Source organism: Lygodium microphyllum, chromosome 17 (assembly GCF_053477565.2).
Source record: "Lygodium microphyllum isolate KBCC chromosome 17, Lygodium_microphyllum_v1.1.10, whole genome shotgun sequence".
Lineage (NCBI taxonomy): Eukaryota > Viridiplantae > Streptophyta > Polypodiopsida > Schizaeales > Lygodiaceae > Lygodium > Lygodium microphyllum.
The window spans coordinates 19587117-19607508 of NC_141151.1; the positions used below are offsets into that span (position 1 = coordinate 19587117).

At 41.1% G+C, this 20392-nt stretch overlaps 1 protein-coding gene and 1 pseudogene across 6 annotated transcripts in view; both read right to left on the minus strand.

The window, feature by feature from the left end:
* The window catches only part of LOC148021647 (Transducin/WD40 repeat-like superfamily protein), a 130483-nt gene that overhangs the window by 58783 nt on the left and 51308 nt on the right, over positions 1-20392 (minus strand). For 2 of the 6 annotated variants that reach the window (XM_087697113.1, XM_087697114.1), the window contains exons 5-7: positions 12569-12641; positions 12187-12255; positions 12005-12070 (exon numbers count right to left, since the gene is read on the minus strand). In XM_087697113.1, coding sequence (XP_087553239.1) covers positions 12005-12070; positions 12187-12255; positions 12569-12641 — 208 coding nt within the window. Of the gene's footprint in view, positions 1-12004; positions 12088-12181; positions 12256-12568; positions 12642-20392 lie in introns of all 6 variants that reach the window. The other 4 variants (XM_087697118.1, XM_087697119.1, XM_087697115.1 and 1 more) reach the window with 2 other exon arrangements.
* Positions 14331-14449, minus strand: LOC148021648 (5S ribosomal RNA; annotated as a pseudogene).

Sequence of the window (20392 nt, forward strand, 5' to 3'; positions counted from 1 at the left end):
CAAAGATTCGCAATAGGCTTAGCACACGACAGTTAGAGCGGCTAGTCTATTGCCGCACTAACTTATACATGATGAGGACTATGATGAGCATAGATAGTCCGAAGCAGGTAGAGTTCAAACACTTAACCATAACATTTAAAATTTGTTGTTTTAACTTTTAAACTTTGAACTTTAAAGTTTAAACTTTATACTTTAAATTAGACTTTAGCATTTGCAATGATCAATCTTACGTGCATCACTACATTGTGTAGGTGAATGTTGATACATTCAAGTTGACGGGCGACACTCTTTCGAGTGTACATAAGGAGGTGGACGAGGAAGAGATGATTTTTGCAGAGCTCTATAGAGAGCTTATAGCAGAAGATACTCGTGACACTCGTAGTCAGCGTGTTCATAGGCGAGAAATTCGAGTAGGTGGTAGCAAGGGCATGGTCATTCGATGCCCTCCATCATCGAGGGATGGTTCGAGTGGCTTGCAAACATATGTAAGGCAGAGCTCTGGTAGCTCACATCCTGTGCCTCATGATGACATCCCCCCCCTTGCCTACACAACCGCCACCTAGGAAGCCATCATTTGATGATAATGGTAACCTCATCAATGAGGATGAGTATGAGTTCTCATCATCGGATGTCGAGGAGTCATCTTCAAACTCTCTTGATGAGCACTTAGATGGTTTTGAAGATGATAGTGATGCCTCATCATAGATTCATCATTCGTATAACATAGGTTTCTCTTTTTTTTTTTATCAGATATACTAGACTGTAGTTGTATCACATGTTTTGCGTAGCCCATGCAACTGCGATAGTCACTCTCATGTATTCATCTTATTCTGTAATGAAATGGCTATTTCCACTTTAAACATGTATTCTATGATCTATCATTTAATGACTTATGGTTTTTGTTATTCAAAAAATCATCTTAATTTTTTTCATACTAATATCATACCGTATCTTATAAAATCATAAGGTACCAATTAGTACCGTATTTTATCGTACCGTACCATATCGAATCTTTCGTACCTAACAACTATGGCTATGATACTCATGCATTCCATATAAATTAGAAAGTAAACCCTCATGAGGCATAACATCCCCATGTGGCTCATGAATAACCAAAGGCATAACATCTCCCTCATGGATCTTATCTAGAGTTAAATCTTTGATTTTCAACTATTGGTTTATATCTACCAATACCTCATCAATATTGGACTTTTATCTTGTCAATAACTATCTCAAATTCTTAACTATTTGAGAGATTTTTAAAGTAAAAGGTTTGAAAGCTTTTTCTCTAGAAAAGTGACATCTAGAATAGCACGTGTCCTTTTGAAAAGACGAGTGTCTTTCGGGAGTTGACTTATAGTGTCCCCTGTCATTTTCAAAAAACACGTCATTTGTAACCTCTACTTTTCACTTTTAAGCACCCAAGCTCCACACCTATATATTAGAGGTCTCGCTCTTCATTTGAAATGAGCTCTCGTGCTAAAATTCTAGCCACATGCTTTGTACTCTCCTATCTCTCTCTCATCCAAGAAGCACTTTCTACTTAGCTTCATCTAATCCAAGCACTAAATAAGAAAATCAGCTTGCTGGTCAAAGTCTGCAAAAATTAGAGTTTCAAAACCCTAATTTTCAGAATTACACCAAATCAATCCTTTTATATGTGGTTCAAGCACTTAGTGCCCGTGGTTTTATTTCAATAAATTTCTATAAAGAGGGAGAGGCCATTTTCCCTCTCAATGTGCTCTGTCTCTCTCTCTCTCTCTTTTTTTCGTAAAAGGTAATTGTATTAATTACGAAAAAAAGGTACAAGTTTACTTGATTACTAGATACACGATGACGCTAAGCCATCATGTGTAAAGGCCTAGTACTAAACTACAAAAGAGTTACAAAAGTCATGGCAAAGACGCAGAGGAAATTGCCATATGCCAGGAAAGTAAGTCCTCCCGAGGGAGTAAGCCAGAGTACCAAATGAGATCTATCTGCCAATGTAAGAGACCTTTAAGCCTCACAATATGTGCCGGGACATTAGAGGCCGAATCAAAAAGAAAGGCATTCCGAGTGGTCCAATTATGCCAGCATCCCCAGTATCTAAGAAAGTGAAACAAGATCTTCATATGCGACTGTGCCGGTGTGGGGTATTTTGGTCATACAAAAACCCAATCAAAAGGGCTTAGCGAGAAGCCAACCATTGCTCGCCAAACCGCTGACAAGAGCGACCAGATATTCTTAGCGAGAGGGCACAAAATAAATCGATGACGGGCCGATTCCATAGTAGTGGTGCAAAAGAAACAATGGCCGTTAGAGATTTTACGCTTGGAAAGGGCTGAAGCAAGTGGAAGACCACCAATCACCACCCTCCAAAGAAAGACCTTGCATTTGAAAGGTGTCTTGTTTAACCAGCCCCCATCACAGTTGTCTTCCACCATGATTGAGATTTCCACAATCCCCATACAGTATTAGCTTTAGTAACCAGCCATTGATGGTCTTTAATCAGAAGATGATACACCTGGTTAGCTGAGGCCTTTTCCAAATTCAACCGACCCGCAAGGTCCAGTCCTGCCAAGGACAATCCAAAGCAAGGGCAGGAAAGGGTTGCCTACTTTGGAGCACTAACAAAAGCTGTTTCCATAAATCACGGTATCCACGAGGAATTCTGAAAAGCCTCCTAGCTGTACGAAAGGATATGAAGACGTTACGACTGGCAAGGGTGGCATTTGCAACTGAAGTCAAGCCCAAACGTGCCATGCGGTTAAATTTTGATCTGAGCTCATGTTTGCCTTCGTAAGAAAGTAATCGCGAGGCTGCCAACAATTCCAATTGAAAAGAGTTAGCATGTAAGCGGTCCTCCGCTAGATGCCAACGCAGCTTCTAGAGAACCAATTTACAGGAGCAGATCAAATGAACAAGCAGGGATGAGGAAGGACTAGAAAACCGAGAGTCTGCATTAAGAACATGCCACCAGGAGCTCCGACTTTGTGTGGGTACCCAAGATGCCTGACAATGGAACCACGGGGAACAACCTGTCCCTGCCAGCCCAATGACTGTAAATCGGACTCCGTGCAACTCAGAATGGCTGATTTGAAAGCATTGATATAAAGACCAGAAGCATGACCAAAGAGCATCCAAACATCTAATGCTTTGCGAAGATTGTCCTTGTCTGCATGCAAAGTCATAAAGCTGTCATCAGCCAAAGATTGAGTAATGAAGTGTTGTCCAAAAGGAAGGGACAATCTAGCCAACTGAGTAGAAGATGCCATAGAAGATAACATCGAAAGAACCGGATGAGTCGCAAGGGCAAAGAAGAGAGGACTCAAAGGGCAACCTTGTCTCACAGAGCGTGCAAGGACAAATGGCTCGGTAACACTACCATTTAGCATAACTCGCGAAGAAGCCGAAGTACTAATGGTATAGATCAAGCGGGACATCCAAGTACCAAAGCCCATAGTAGACATAAGTTCTGCAATGAAAGACCAGTCTAAATAATCAAAAGCCTTTTCAAGATCCAATTGAATCAATACCACTTGCTGATTAGAGTGCCTTGCATAGTCAATAGCCATTTGCACATTTAAGATATTGTGCAGAATGTTTCGGCCCTTAATGAAACCATATTGAAGAGGATGCACAATGGCCGGAAGATGCTTGTGGAGTCGATTCGCCATCACTTTGGAAAAGATTTTATACATCGAACCCATCAAAGAAATTGGTCTCCAATGTTTCAACATTGACGGCGAAGGAACTTTTGGAAGCAGTTTGATAAGACCTTTCCATGAGGAAGGCATGAACCCCATTTCCCAAACCTACTGAAACATAGCCCTTAATGGTTTCACCAGTTGGGTAGCAGAAATCTCAAAGAATTCATTGATGAGACCATCCCAACCGGGACTTTTATCCTTGGGCAGGTGTAACAAAACATCCATAACATCCGCCTCACAAATATCTGTCTCCAAAGTAGTTTGCATATCAAGTGGAACTTGATTGCGGACCAAATCATAGAAAACAGAACGTGCATGAGTAACCTGGTCAGAAGGTGAAGGAGAAGAACCAAGAAGATCTATAAAATAATTCCTGCACATATTCACAATAGTCTGGGGATCAATGACCATTCGACCTTCTGGATCCTGGAGTCTAGTCATATTTTCTCGAGCAGGAAATGCATGTAGAGCTCGAAAGAACTTATGAGTCTGACAAGCACTGTCTTGTAAATTCTCAGTCAAATTTTACAATTTGGCTTGCTGATAAGATTTCAACTGAAACTCTTTAATAAGATCAACCAAATGCATCGCCAATGACAGCAGGAATACATCATCTGGAGTGTCCCCTAGCAGAGAACGAACCAAAGCCAATAAGTCCTCCGTTGTATGCCGACGCCGCCGACAAAGAGAGGCATGATGGATCCCATACTGCCGAGCAACCTACTGCATATTAGAGAGCAATCGTTCAAAAGAAGCATTGCCCTCAACGGCAAAGTCCAATAGAAATCTATCAATCAATTGCTGCATATAGCCCTGAAAGATTAAATGCTTCAAATAAGAGGAGTTGAAGCGCAAAGGAAGACTATCCAGGAATTGCTTAAAAGGTGCAATGGGTTGTGCAAGTATCTCAAGCTGTAGAGGGAAATGGTCCGACAAGGCATATTGCTGCAACACTTTCATTTCCAGCATCTCAGGAAGAAAATCATCATCCTGCACAATGTACATGCGGTCCAACCGCGACCATGTAGTTGCATACTGCGCAGAATGGAAACTCTCTCTCTCTCTCTCTCTCTCTCTCTCTCTCTCTCTCTCTCTCTCTCTCTCTCTCTCTCTCTCTCTCTCAATTTCCATGGTAAAATTTGATGGAGTTGATTAAGCTTAAAGGAGGGTACCAGAGTCATCTTGTCTAACAACATAGAATCTTCTACTTCTATAGCCTCTAGAACTTCTTCCTCATCTGTGCCTTTCTATGGTAGGATAGATTCTTCCAACCCACTTTCATAGTCTTCTTCTGCAATATCCTCTTCACACCCTATTTTTGCCTCCTTATAGAGACTCTATAGTAAGAGAAGAATAGATTCTCTATTGTATCATCTGCCTCTATTTCTGTCTCTGTCTCTGTCTCTGCGTCTGGTTATGTTTCTACTATGACTATGTAATAGGGAGAAAACAATACATCCATACTTCTATCTCGCTATCAGATGTGATTCCAAAAGTCAATTCGAGTTCAAGCAGGAAGTATTCACCCATTGACAAAGACTTTGCTTCTTTTGGGAGTTGACTTATAGTGTCTGCTATCAGGAACTCTGCCTCTACTTTCTTGGAAAAGATCTGTTTGATGGCTTCTTCTTCATCTCCCGATGTGCCATCTGTTACTTCATTGGAAGATTCTGTTAAGACTTCAATGGAAGTGGATCCATTACCTTTTTGCAATCCATACAACTTTAATACCACTTTGTTGAATCCTCTCCCGCCTAGGTTAGGGTTCTTTTGAACCAATCCGTCCGCGCTCTTGCTTCAAAAAGCCATGGATTTCCTAACAGCAGATAATATGAGGTCCCATGGGAATTTGGTTTTACCACCAGATAGGTCAACCCAATAATCTCTTCCTACGAGGGTTTTCTTTACATATATAGGAGAATTCCCAAAGGCTTAATTCTACTTTGGTGTGCCATTCTGATAAGCCACTGTACAAGCTGCATACCTTACAAGCTTAGATCGTTCATTGTCACATCTGTCATGATGTTGACTAATGAACCTTCATCAATCAATGCGTTTGCTATAAAACATCCTTCAATCCAAGGTAGATTGAAATTCCATGTCACAACAAGGCCTATAGTAAGGTAAAAACTAATTTGTGCATGCTCTTTCACATGATACTATGCATAACCCCATGCAACATGTAGTGTGCCAACACCTACCATGTATCATTCAGCAAAAGTAATATCCTTGTTGCAATTGGAACCAGTAGCCTAAGTCCCCATTTCCGAAGATCTCCAACCATTCAACTTGTTGCTTCATCAAGATAGGAAAAGAGCCTTCAATAGAAGTTCATTATATACATTATACTTTATATGTCTTCTCCATATAGAAAGAAGTCCAATATGCACCCAAGATAAGGGTACGCATACTCTCGCATCCCAAAAACATGTCCCTCTATGAACTTTCCTTCAAGGATAGATATGCTCAACATCCAAACATAAATATCTTCTAGTATAGGGTTGAGACAAATATTTTCTTTGGATATCTTAGAAGTTATTTGCTTATCAAAAGCTCAACTAATAATCAAAGAATCTCTAATTCATGCGATTTCAATGGCCTACCATTAGATCATTTGACTAACTAACTTTGCCTTGTGCTCAATAATACACAAAAGACCTTGCCTACAAAAAAGATAGGTCAAACATCTTGTGCATCATTGACCTAGAAAATAAGGGAGATTATGCTTCCTTTTGTCCATCATTGAGTAGATATTTATGTTTCAGTGTTGGACGTGTCTTTTCTTGTAGGCAAATTATACTTCCTTTTGTGCATCATTGCTTTAGAAAGTAAGGGAGGTATATGATTCGTTGATAGGCCGTGGGGATGGCATACACATTGATGTCTAGTGACAATCGACATTGTATATGGTTTTGTCTTATTGGCCAATTTTAACCTCAAAAGACGTTAATATTTCTTTCGTTCTTTCTTTCTTTATTTCGCATAACCACAAGCTCTACTCATGGATCCAAACAAGGTTGTGTAGTACTCAGTAGCCACTTGCATCGCCTCTTGAGGGCCCTATGCTATGGATCCATCGGCTCTCTAAAGCATAGTGACCATGAAACCCATTTCACTAGGAGTGAAACAAGAAACAATTTCACTAATTAAACATTTCAATTGCAACATTTCGCCTTCCCCATTCCACTCCAAGAATCAAGTACAATTCTATTAAAAAGTTGTTAAATATAAGCATTCTAAATGTGTTATTCTATCGTTTCATATTGCATTTCATTAGGACCTATGTAGGCATGAAAGGTTTCGTGTTGAAACACAATGTTTCAAGGGTGAAATGCTTTAAACTTACCTTGCTTTAGAATCTTCATTTTCCTTGTCTAAAGTGTCTAGGCCCCATAACTCATAAGAACTATCTTTTAACTTTGTCTTCTGATTGAGTCCAAAAGGAAGCTCTTACATGAGGTCTACATTCCAATCTAGATTCCTTCATAGCATCAATTGCTACTTTGGCAACATGCATCCCCTCGACTACCCATCTAATGCCTAGACACCCCTCCTCCTCCCTCTGGACTATATCCCGTGATGCTCTAGCAATTCTCTCCCTCACAGACCAAGAGGAACTAGGGGGTCAAGAGGGGTGGCTATTCTTTATAGCGAGAGCCTCCAAGACATGATTCACGTGGTGTCACGAGATGTGCATGCTAGATACATGTGGCCCTGTGGGTAAGGCTGAGGATAGGGAACCCGAGGGATCTATATGTTGCGGTATGCTACTTCCCACTTGCCTCTTCAACATTTGCTACTGGTGAGGGATCACCATTTGAAGTACTACATGAAGATATTGTGAGATATGCAAGTATTGGGGGTGTACTACTAGTGGGAGACTTTAATGCTCAAACAAGAAGTGAGCAGTCCACCTTTTATGATACTGAATATGAAATGTTTAAGGAATTGGCATTGGATGAACTAAGGCTTGCCAGGACATCTCAAGATAAGGAGGTGACAGCATATGGATCCCATCTACTAGCTTTGGGAAATGCTCACAAATTGGCTATATTCAATCCCCTATTAAGATGGTTGGGAGTGGATGCTTTCACTTGTTGGAACAGCAAAAAAGGGGCCAGTGTGGTGGACTATGTAATGGGCTCGCCAGCATTAATTCCAGAAATTAAGGATTTTGAGATATCTAATAAGCCGATCAATATAGCGACCGACCATGCAATCCTAAAATTTACTCTAGCAAGTAGATGATGAGTGCAGACAAACTAGGACTGCCTACATAGGGATATTACACTAGGGACATGCGGACATAAGCAAGCACGGAATGTACGATGTTCCATCACAAGAGCAGATACCCTATCCATCAAACTCTAGGCCAATACAATGTAGTTTCTTTACAGAAAAGATGGTGAGATATGCCATTTGGAGGTTGAAGAATGGGAGAGCACATGATCAAGATGGCCTTGTGGCAGAGCATTTTGCACATGGATGTTATGCATTGGCCCCTATCTTGGCGAATCTCTTCAATAGAGCCGTATGTGAGGGGCTTCTAGTAAGTTGGTATGACCACACAATAGTGCCAATTTCTAAGAGCGGAGATCCATTGGTCACTAACAACTACCGCACCATTACGATTGGCCATATGCTAGCAAAGATATATGCCTCTATTGTGGAGCATGAGTTGAGTTGGTGGGCTGAAACAAACAAAGTATGGTCTACAGGAAGACCAGCTGGTTTCCACCATGGATACAATAAGCTGGTTAAGGGTCTTGATTGAGAAGGAACGATCACAGAGGCAAAAAAACTACTATTGTTTTGTGGACCTCTGCAAAGCCTTTGATACTGTGCCACCTGCAAGTTGGAGGCACAACAGTCTCGGTCTCTAGAACAGTGGGCGTAAAGCAAGGCTGTCCCCTCTCTCCTTTGCTGTTTGGACTATACATTGACGAGATTTCTGATTACATGCAAAGATGGGGTGGTATGGGAGCCAGCTTGGTTGGGGTACTAATACCAATTTTGTTATATACTGATGATATGGTGCTTATCTCAAATTCACCAAAGGGACTACAACGGCATCTAGATGCATTGCATGTGTTCTATGAAGATAAAGGTCTCAAGGTTAATCTTGGAAAGACTAAAATCATGGTCTTTAACACCTCAACAACTTGGATGACACACTCCACTTTATGTATGACGGTCAGCTTGTGGAAATGGTTAGACAATATGTATACCTCGGGGTCACTTTCAAGGGGCCACAATTTTCATGGAAGGAGACTTCAAAGGCTAGGCTTGCATGGGCATATGCAGTTTTGGGTACTCTAGAGCAACAATGTGCACACATACAATTTCAAGAGCCTCGTACCAAATTGTGGCTTTTTGACACTTTAGTTATGCCCACACCACTCTATGGGGCAGTCATTTGGAGCCCAAGCCTTTATCATACTAGACGAATGCCACTTATGGACTGTGATGGACCGGAAGCACAACATTATGATGGTTGGGAACACATGGAAAGACCGCTGGTCATGATGATAGCACGTATGATAAGGGCAAAAGCCTCAGTACCACAAGAGATCATCTGGGAAAAACTAGGCGCTGCACCCATGGTAGTTGAGGCTTTATTCCAAGCAATTACTTTCCTCCAAAGGATATGGCAGCTCCCTAAAGACTGATATCCTTGACTAGCATTGGACTCTTCAAGACAGCTTGCAGCATAGGGAGATAGACAGTGTTGGTATGCACATATGAGCACGTGGCTGAATTTACATGGCATGAGTACAGATAGACTACCACCGTTTGATTACAACCTTCGACTACCCTACTTTGAGCCTCAGTTGTGCAGAGCTGAATGGTGTGATCACAACAAACATCACTAAAGTGGAGACAGAAAGGACTTGGTCCAAGTCCCCCTTTCCCATTAGGCACCAAAACGGCACAATACCAATGTCACTTCTTGCAACTTTCTCATGACGCTTTCATAGTGAGGCCAAGATACATGGATGCTCAACTTTCCCACGAACTCCGAGTTGCTATTGGTCAAATCCACACCTCATCGCATCAGCTAATGATTGAGACAGTTCAATGGAGCCATATCGCAGCCAATGAGAGGATGTGCCAGCTTTGTGGATGGGAGCCAAAGACGGAGGAGCACTACATTTGTAGATGTACTGTATACTATGATATCCGAGGCCGCTATCATTGCCTCTTTAAGGAGGGCTTTGGACCACTAAGACGGGTGATGGACTATGAGAACTAAAGATGTTTGGGCCTTTTCTTACTAGAGCTCCAACGACGCAAAGCATTATTGTTACGGGATAGGAGGTGACCCCAGCATCATCCACCCCTCTAGAGAGCAGTTACAGACTACTTCAGCGTAGCTAAACCCCCAGACGCAACCACCCCAAACACTACATCTCCTCCTGATAGACCTTGCCGAGATACAGCATTAGGAGGCATCACAGTTGAAAGAGCTACAACGCTACGCAAAGCACGACGCCCTAGAGCACCTACTCGGCAACATAGGCGTGCCCATATGTTCCACATTTGCTTCATGATTGCTCATTACAGAGGCAGATTGGCACGGTGAGTTAGTCGAAGGTAGCTTGCACAGTCTTGGTGGATTCCGTAGACTAAGGGGGGATACTCTACACTCTTGATCTTTTTAAACTTAGTTTTTTCCAACTTTTTCACTTTCCATACTTCTCATTCCAATATACCATTTAAACACCGGAAGAAGACCCTAGCTCCTACTACCATGATTCATGTCTCTCATAGAGAACTAGAGTAAGTCTGGATATGCCAAACTCTGTTATGCATGAAATATTATGTCCTTTGATATGCAGAAGGAACTTCTCCCATGCAGCCTCCTCTCCTCTTATAATGATCTCTGTGTGCCTGCCTCCCCTATCTTCTAAGGCCTCTACCATGTTGAAGTCCCCACCTATTATCTGAAGGTCGCCTTGGGGTGGGATCAACTAAGAGCACCAAAATTATCTCTTATCATGCTAGCCAATAAGTGGGCGAGGGAAGTAATGAGTGGAAGTGTGGCCTGCCATGATACCCTTTATAAAAATTTTGAGGCAGTCTTCCTGCAAAATCCTGGACTGTCATCATTTTAATAAAATGTCTTGAATTTGGTTTTGGCACTATACAAGAACCATAAAACTTAGCCAATTTCAGTTTGGGGCTGTACAAGAGCCATAGAAATTAGTCAATACTTTAACACTACCTTTGGCTAAGATCTTAGGTAGCTTAACAAACACTGTCCTTAAAAAGAAATAGTGGCAGGTGGTCCATGATGATCCTGCAGACCAAGAATGTCACTTCTAGACTAAACTTCTCCCTAATCTGCATCCAGAGAAACAAACCCAAGGACATGCATTCACTGGGAAGAGAATGGGGGCACTGGGGGCTATGACGGAATCCCTCAAAACAATCCAGAGGACCAGCTACATCACTCGATTTCCTTGAAACTGCACCAAAGCTGCTGCTGAGAACACAGGAAAAAAGGTGCTGCCCAGGGAGGCAAGAAGAAGATGTGGGGGCTGAGAAAAGAAATGAGGGAGGACATGCAGGATGAGGGAGAGGCAGGAATAGGTGGCCGTGGGTGGCCAGGTTTAGGCATAAAAAGAAGGGGATGATGCAGGAGAAGACTCCCGGCAGAGGGGAGACTGCAAGCAGGTATGACATGTGGAAGGAGGTACAGGAAGCAGGGAGAGGGACAAGGTGGCAGGAGGGGCCAGAGGAGGAGGCAGAGGAAGCAGTCTCTGGCTTTGAGAGACCTAAAGCAGCTACAGAGAGCAGAGCTCACTTGCCTGCCTCACAGGCCAACTGCTGGAACAGGCCACACTAACTCAAGCACCTGGCTGGCAAGCTGCCAAGGGGCCAACTGGCAGACTGAACTAAAACCCTCCTGACTACCTAGCAGGCCACCTTGTTACCTGGAAGGTTGTGCAAATCTGAAATAGAATTTGCTACTGTTGCTAAGTGCTATCCTTCAGTCTAAATTAAGTTTACATCAGCCTGAACTGAACATAAAGCTCCTCCAAAACGAATGTTACACACATATGGACTACTTAGTTGAAGCAAGCTTTCAACTTCAGCTGCTAATATAGTTGACTACCACATCTTCAACATTCAGAAAGTGCTCTGTATAGAAGAAAGAATCCAAATGAAATGGGACATCAATTAAGTACAATGCCCTGTCATTTCCACTCAGCTGCAAAACAAAAATATGTTTCCAAAACTTTCAACAGCACAAAAGTAGAAATATCACTCTGACATTCGTATACTCTTGAATACAACGCCAATCTTACTTTGTTCCACTGGTATTGAATGATACAGAAACAGCAGCTGTTATCTCATCCATCATATCATATGCCCTGTAAGAACAGCGCAGCTGTCACAACAATTTATTAACTTAGACAGTCCAAATCAAACCATGGGCAACAGCACAGGACTATAAGCTGGGATTATGTAAATGGACAGGATACCTGACCGGTCATAGCATCCCAAAGATGAACCGGGTGATCTCTGGTTGATGTAGCAAAAACACAAGATGCTGGATCTGCAAAACCAACTAACAGCATAAATGAGGCCTGGAAGTTTTGCCGTAAACTTTTCTGCTCCAAAACTACGCAAGTTTTAATCCAAGCCTTGATTGGTGAAATTCGATATAAAGAATTGACAAAATTAGGGTGTGAAGGAATTGGTGTGAAACTAAAACAGTGGTAAGCAACTCTGAACCACAAATGTAATATGGAAAACAAACAAACACTGCTTATAAAGAAAGCAAAGTCCAAGATACAATCTGCCAATCTTTGCAAACAGATGCTAATTAGGTGCACTAGCTTGCAATCAGGTGCCTTGGGCCAACCTACTCGAAGGAGTTGATGTATCCCACCAATAGAACCAGGAGACCAGCCTTCCTTCTCGAATAGGGTGGTAGATGACCTGATTTAACACAATTTACAGCAAGCATAAAATTCACAAATCTGAAATAAATACATTGCACATTAATCTTGGACAACCAACACCCATTTGGCCCCAAAGCTGGCACCCCTTGTCGTATTTCTTTTAACTTTTACTGCTCAAATTCATAGTACACTGAGATATATATTGATCTCTCTACAAATTCCAACACTTTGGCCTGTCACAAATGACCAGCAGCATCAAGATTCAATTTAAATCCCTTGTTTCTAATACAATTTGTGCACAAATTGAATCCACAACACTTGCACACAAGCCAAATCAAATCCGGATGAGCTTTCCTCTTCAAATCAGCTGCAATTTCTGCAATTATAGCTGGTGCTCTGATCATCAAGTCCCCAATTAATGGGCACAAACTTTGAGGTGGCTGAGAAACCCTAAATTCAGAAGAAATTAGGATTTTTGACGGTATATTCAGTGCTGTTCACTTCAGATCTGCTGGGAGAAGCTGAGTACTCAACAAAGGAGAGAGAGAATATGTTGAGGAGAGAGAGAAATCAGCTGGAGAGAGAATCTTACAAGCCATAACTCTGATGGCACCAACAGCTTCAAAAAGGAAGAAAAACTCCAGTGCACATGGCAAGCCCTCCTCTTCTATCGACACCTCCCACTAAGGCAGAGAGATGAGCCTGCTGCCCCTATCCAGATGCCATCTGCTATCACTTGATTCTAGCAGCCTCCTGCCTGCTAGCAACCTCTCTCAGTTGTCATGTCACTAGAATGGCCACCCTTCTGCCCTAAGCCAGCCCCAAGCAGCCTCCAACAAGATTGCATGGCATGCTCTATCTATCATTGACAGGTAGCACACGTTCTAATGCAGTCTCAGCCTGTGAATTCTAACTTCTAGCAATTAAAGTACAGCTGGAAATTCATAATTATCCTGTCCTTACCCATTAATTGGCCATTGCCCATCCACATTTAATGTGCTAAGCCCTTTGAACTTAAAAGTTGTTCTAACATTAATTTACCCATAGTCTAGCATTAAACATTTTAATTTTGCCTAGCACAAATGACACCACAAGTACATTCCTAGGGCCCATTTAATGCTCTGCACCAAAATTGTCACCAAGTACCCACAACTAAATCTCCAACAATACTTATTAAAACTTTTGTTTATGTCCCCCACTACCCGACTTGGGTTTTGGACTTGTCACCATGCCAAATTTACCTTGCACTTCACATGTGCACAACTTAATTATGCCAAAGCTACGCAATAGAGGCACATCTCCCTGTAACAAATGTTATATCCTTTACAAGTTTCCAATAGAAAGTGGAGCAATATCTCTATGGATTTTGTAGAAGAATTGTCCCTGTGACTGTTATATCCTTTACAAGTTTCCAATAGACAGTGGAGCAATATCTCCAGTGGAGCAATATCTCCATGGGTGAGGGGCAACATGTTGTGGTTTGGAGGGAGGGTTGCCATGCCACAATCGAAGCAAGGACAAGGCATCCCATCATGGAGAGAGGATGTTGTGTCATGGCAAAGCAGAGGGAGAAAGGGACCGTACACGACATATGCAAAGAAAATCACAATGAGGAGAAGAGGTGCCATGTCATGGCCAAGGGGTTTCCTGTCATGGTGTCTGTATGGAAAGACAAGACGTGATTGCTTTGAATTGCTACACCATAGTCTCGAAACAAGCACGCAAAAGGGTGCAACACCACGATTTCCTAGGAGGTCGCCCATCCTGGTACTTTTCTAGCCTAAGCACACTTAACTACAGAGTTTTGATGGGATCTGGTGTATTAGCACTGGTATGACCACACCTTCATGTAGACACTCACCCTCCATGTCACGAAAGGCACCCCATGACATTCCAAGTCCTTCGCCCATGGCATGGATTCTATGACTCAAATCTTTTGTGTGTCGCCTCTATGTACGCAAGGTTCTCTTCTTGTGGACACGCGCCCTCCGTGACATGAATGGCATGGCATGTTATGGACACATACCCTCCATGGCATGAATGATATGACATGCCGCCATGACTTTCTCTTGAGCTCTCTCATCCCACTTGGTTCATATACAAGAGCTCTTTGGAGGACTGCACCATGTTGTAACTAAATAGTGAATCTCCTCCTATGCATGAGAATCATTCTCACTGACTACTCTAGCTTCTGTATCATTTTGTTTATAGCCTTATAAGTTTCACAAATGCATGTTGCATAGCATCCACAAGCCTCAAATAATACACAATGGAGAAAACCATTGCATCTATGCACTTCACATCAAGTGAAAAGATTGTACTAGCTTCCTTTTTCACACATTGCATCTCTATACATGTAGAGACCAAAGCCAATGTAATGAACTCATCACTAACAAACAATTGTCTCAATGCATCATCACATCTTTCAATAGGCCAAACATCAAGTAGTATACAAATCTCCTATCAAGGTATTTTAGCATCATCTTCTATGACTTCTTGAAAAACTCATATCTAAGGAATTGGTGATTCAAAACAAATATCACCATTTGAGCTCCATGGTAAATATCTAAGCGCGGGGAAGAACGTGAGAATGATAATACTTTGAACTTAACCAACTCGATCAATTATCACCATGAAAATTGAGAGAGAGAGAGAGAGAGAGAGAAAGAGAGAGAGAGAGAGGGGAGAAAGTCGACACCACATTCAAAGGGGAATTGGCCCCTCCCACTTTACAAGAATTTATTGAAACAAAACCACGGCTACCAAGTGCCTAAACCATATACAAAAGTCTGACTTACTGCAATTTTGAAATTTAGGGTTTTGAAACCCTAATTTCTATAAACTCAAGCAATAAGCTGATTTTCTTCTTTAATGCTTAGATTAGATCAAACTAAGTAGAAACTTCTTAGATGAGAAATAGATAGAAGAATACAAAGCATGTGGCTCAAATTTCAACATGAGAGCTTATTCCAAATGAAGAGAGAGATCTCCAATATATAGGTGTGGGTTTGGGTTCTCAAAAGTGAAAAGTGGAGGCTACAAATGACAAGTGTAATGACACTTGTCTCTTCAAAATGACACATATCCTCTTCTAGATACCACACGCTACTTTTCTAGAGAAAGACACTTTCAACCCTTCTACTCTAAATATCTCTCAAATGGTTAAGAATTTGAGATAGTTGTGTTAAAGTCAAAATTGTTCCTTGCAAAATTTAGAGTCTTTGATACAAATGAAATTTCCATTTGAGCAACTTCCAAAAATAGTAACCTCCTATATTTTAGGAGTCATCAAATTTAGCTTCTGGAGAGCTTCATTATATAGGTTTCCCAGTTCACGGTTTGTTTCTTCAATCATAAGCATCTGGTTTCACTTTCTAAAACCTCTCATTATATGGGTTTCTAGTCAATACGACTACCTGAGTATAAAAGTCTTAGTCATCTGAGCTTTTTGGTCAATCTATCCGCCTAACTAAACTTTTAATTTATATTAGGCATCTCATCAATGACGATCCAAGTATAATTATAGTGTTCCGGCCATTGGCCACCCTTAAATAGAAAGATGAACATTTAATCATAATTTGAAACACTTAAATAATACAAATCGCCTTTCAAAGTACATGAGCATCAAATTAATTTGAAATCATCAAGCCAATATGTCTTGGTAACAATTGATATACAAAAGGTTTGTTTGCATCCCTCCCTCTTGAAATCTATCTTATCCTTAAGGCGTTGCTTGAAGTATTTCTGATCCTACAGCTTCTTCATAAGCTACAAGTATTTCTGGATAGTCTTTAAAATACTCTTCTAGCATCCATTTGAAATCTAAATGAGAGTAATTGTTAAATTTCAAAATAAATTTTCTAGAAATGTTTCTTCTTCGTTTCCTAATCATATGAAAGACTATCTACTTTAATTGAAGTATCTCCTCTTATTCATCTATTTCAGGTGGATGCTCTATTACACATTCCAATGGTAGAGGCCCTTCACAAGGCTTCAGAAGATGGATATAAAATGCATTGTGAATTCTCCAATACTTTGAAAGTTGTAACTTGTAACAAACATTATTAATCTTTTCAATGACTTGAAATGGCTCATAATTTCTTATTGCAATCTTAGCGACTTGGGATGAACGCTTATTAGAGCTTCTTAAACGAGCTTTGTCAAATTCCAACCACATCAAATCTCCTTCTTGTAAAATCATTTACCTGTAGAGGAAGCGAAGTGCAATCCTCACGAACTGATAGAGATTAAGGATATGTTGAAATCTCTTCCAAATGATGGCTACTATCAAGGCAACTGCTAGGCAGCCAACTGGAGAAGAAAACACAAGAAAATCTGGTAAAGATCTCTCCGTGTAAGTAGCTGCAGACAGGCAACTGCTGGGCAGCCCTTCAAGAGTGAAGAAAACACAAAAACACAAGTATCTAAAGTGGGGCTTATAAAGAGAGTGTAACCTGTTGTAAATGTCCTCAATCTGCTGCAAATGAAGCTTGATGATGACGCTAGGTGAGGAGAGCTGACGCTAGATGATGTAGGCTACTGTCTACAAAATGCCAAGTGGAGATGGATGTAGAAGCCACAAACCATAATCTTCTCCTCGCAAATCGTAAACGACAATGGAGACGATGGAGAAAGATGAGAAAAATATGGAAGAGAGTGATAGAGTGTCAGAAGGAATGAATGTGTGGGATAAAGAATGAGGGAAGTCAGTGCCATATTTTTAGGCACATACTATCTAGAGCAGTGTGTTGTGGAGCTCAGTTGAAGTGACACAAGTTCGAGGAGGAGTGTGAGAGTGGCGGCTCGTGAGAGTAAGAGCAAAGTGAAAGTACGATGCGATATGAGTGTACCAACAATGTGATACACAAAGAATAAAATGTATTTATACTTAGGGCACGTAAGGGTGCATTCACATATACAATGTGCGTATACTATACACGGAGGTTAAACCGAGCCTTTATCCTAACAACCTCCTACTTAAAGATCCGATATGAACCTCTAACCAACTCCCACTAGTTGTATGCAATACTCATGCTGAGCTTTGCTTAGACTTTTAGTGAGAACATCTGCAAGGCTGTCCTGTGTTTTGATCTTGGTCAATGTGATTTGACAATCTTCCAAAATCTTTCTAATGAAGTGATATCACATTTCTATATGATTTGTGCGTGAATGATACATGGCATTCTTAGCCAGATACACAACACTCTAGCTATCACATCCCAAAACTGCAGTACCCATAGACATGTTGAGACCTTCTATAAGTCTGCTCAACCATATAGCTTCCTTAGAAGCTTCAGTAGCTGATATGTATTCAGCTTTAATGGTACTCAATGCAATGATGTTCTGCAACCTGGAACACCAAGAAACAACCCCACCAACAACTATAAAGACATACCTGCTGGTGAACCTACGAGTGCCCAAGTCACCTGCCATGTCTACATCACAATAACCTTGCAAACTAAGTGCACCCTGCCCATAGCAAATACACTTTCTTTGTGTACCCTCTAGGTATTGAAGAATACAATTGACAGTCTCCCAATGTGTTTTACCAAGATTTGACATAAACTTGCTAACAACTCCCACTGCATGAGCAATGTCTAGACGAGTGGTAACCATAGCATACATAAGAGAGCCACAAGCTGATGCATAAGGTACTCCCTTCATAGCATATGCTTCCACGTCATCTTTTGGGCTGTTGGCTTTGCTAAGCTTGAGATAAGGAGGTAAGGGGCACATAAGTACTTTTCTTGAGATAAAAACAACAATTTTTGCATTCTAACTCTACGAATCCTCATGCCCAAAATATGCTCCGCATTCTCCAAATCTTTCATGGAGAAGGCTGATTTCAGCTCATTTTTGAGAGCATCCAAGCTAGTCTTTCTTTTCCCAGCTAGCAACATATCATCCACATACAAAACAAGTATGATAGAGCTACCATCCGTATCCTTTTTCATATACAAGCAATGATCTGCATGGCTACGTGTAAACTCATGAGATAGCATAAGTGTCAAACTTTTTGTACCATTGCCGTGGTGCTTGCTTTGGCCCATACAGGCTGTGTTTTAGTTTACACACCATCTACTCTTTTCCAGGAACTACAAAGCCCTCAAACTATTTCATATAGATTTCCTCATCAACATCACCATGCAAGAAACCTATTTTTACATCCATTTAATACATCTCTAAGTCCAATACAGTAGTGAGAGCAAAAAACACACATAAAGTGATCATCTTAACAACAAGTGAGAAGACCTCTTGGAAGTCAATCCCTTCCTTTTGTGCATACCCTTTGGAAACTAGTCTTGCCTTGTACTTGGGTTTCCCATCAACTATCTTTACTTTGTACACCCATTTGTTTGGAAGTGGCTTCCTTCCCTTGGGCAATGACACAAGATCCCAAGTATCATTTGCATATAGAGATTTGATCTCTTCCTGCATAGCTAGCTTCCACTTACTACTGAATTCATATGACTTGGCCTCTTCGTATGTAAGAGGCTCACCCTCATCTATAAGCATCACATAATGCAAGGAAGGGTCAAACCTATATAGTTGCCTTCTTACGCGTGTAGACCTGCGTACCCAATGATCAACCTTTTCAAGAATTGGGTCTACATCTGGAGGTATATTATTTACAGCATTATTTGGCTGTTGTAAGCCATTTTCAACATGTTGTTCATGATGTACAACACCTTCATTTTCATTACCAACACCTGCATTTTCATAATCAGCAAGCTTATCTTGCTGTTCATGACCTCCTTGTGCTCCTATTTGCTGTCCATCATCATCTGGCTCAAAAGTAACCAACTAATCATCAGTTTCAACTTGTGGTACAGCACCGTGAGGCTCATTTTCTGAAGTAATAGATGGCTGCAAACTCTGAAATTTGACCTTTTTCATATCTTCATTAGAGGCTAAAGTACCTTTCAGCAATTTTGCCTCATTAAACACAACATTACGGCTGCAAATAATTTTCTTGAACTGAGGTAACCACACTCTGTAGCTAAATTCACCCTCATCACCATAGCCCATGAAAATGCCTTTGGTGGATTTTGGGTCAAGTTTGTTCCTCAACTCATCCCTAACATGCACGAAAGCATCACAGTCAAATATGCGTAAATGGTCATCTGAGGCCAATTTGCCAAACCAAACCTCCTCAAGGATGCCATTATTTAAAGGCCTGTTTGGAGAGCGGTTGCAAATGTGAACCGCGGTTTTGAGTGCCTCTCCCCAAAATCATGAGGGAGATCAGCAATGGACAGCATGCACCGCACTCTTTTACATAAAGTACTATTATATCTTTCAGCCACCCCATTTGAAGAAGGGCTGTAAGGGGCTATAAGCTCCCTCTTAATACTATGCAAGTCACAAAAGAACTTGAATTCAATCAATGTGAACTCACCCCCATTATCAATTCTCAAGCATTTCAACTTTCTACTTGTCTGAGTGGTCACAAATGCATGAAAAGTTTTAAAAACAACAAACACTTCACTTTTCTTTTTCAACAAGTATACCCAAATTTTCTTGAAACAGTCATCGATAAAGGCAACACCACCCAACAATTTCACGGGCATACTATATACATTAGAATGCACTAAGTCCAAGACATTGGACTTACGAGAAACCAGAGTAAATTAAGTTTTTTATTTGCTTTCCAAACTGACACTCCTTACAAAAGTCAAGTTTAGAGCCTTTTCCATCAACCCTCTTCAGAGAGGTAAGGACATCAAGTCCTTTTTGGCTCATATGACCTAATCTCTTATGCCATAACTCCAAGTGGCTGCAAATTTC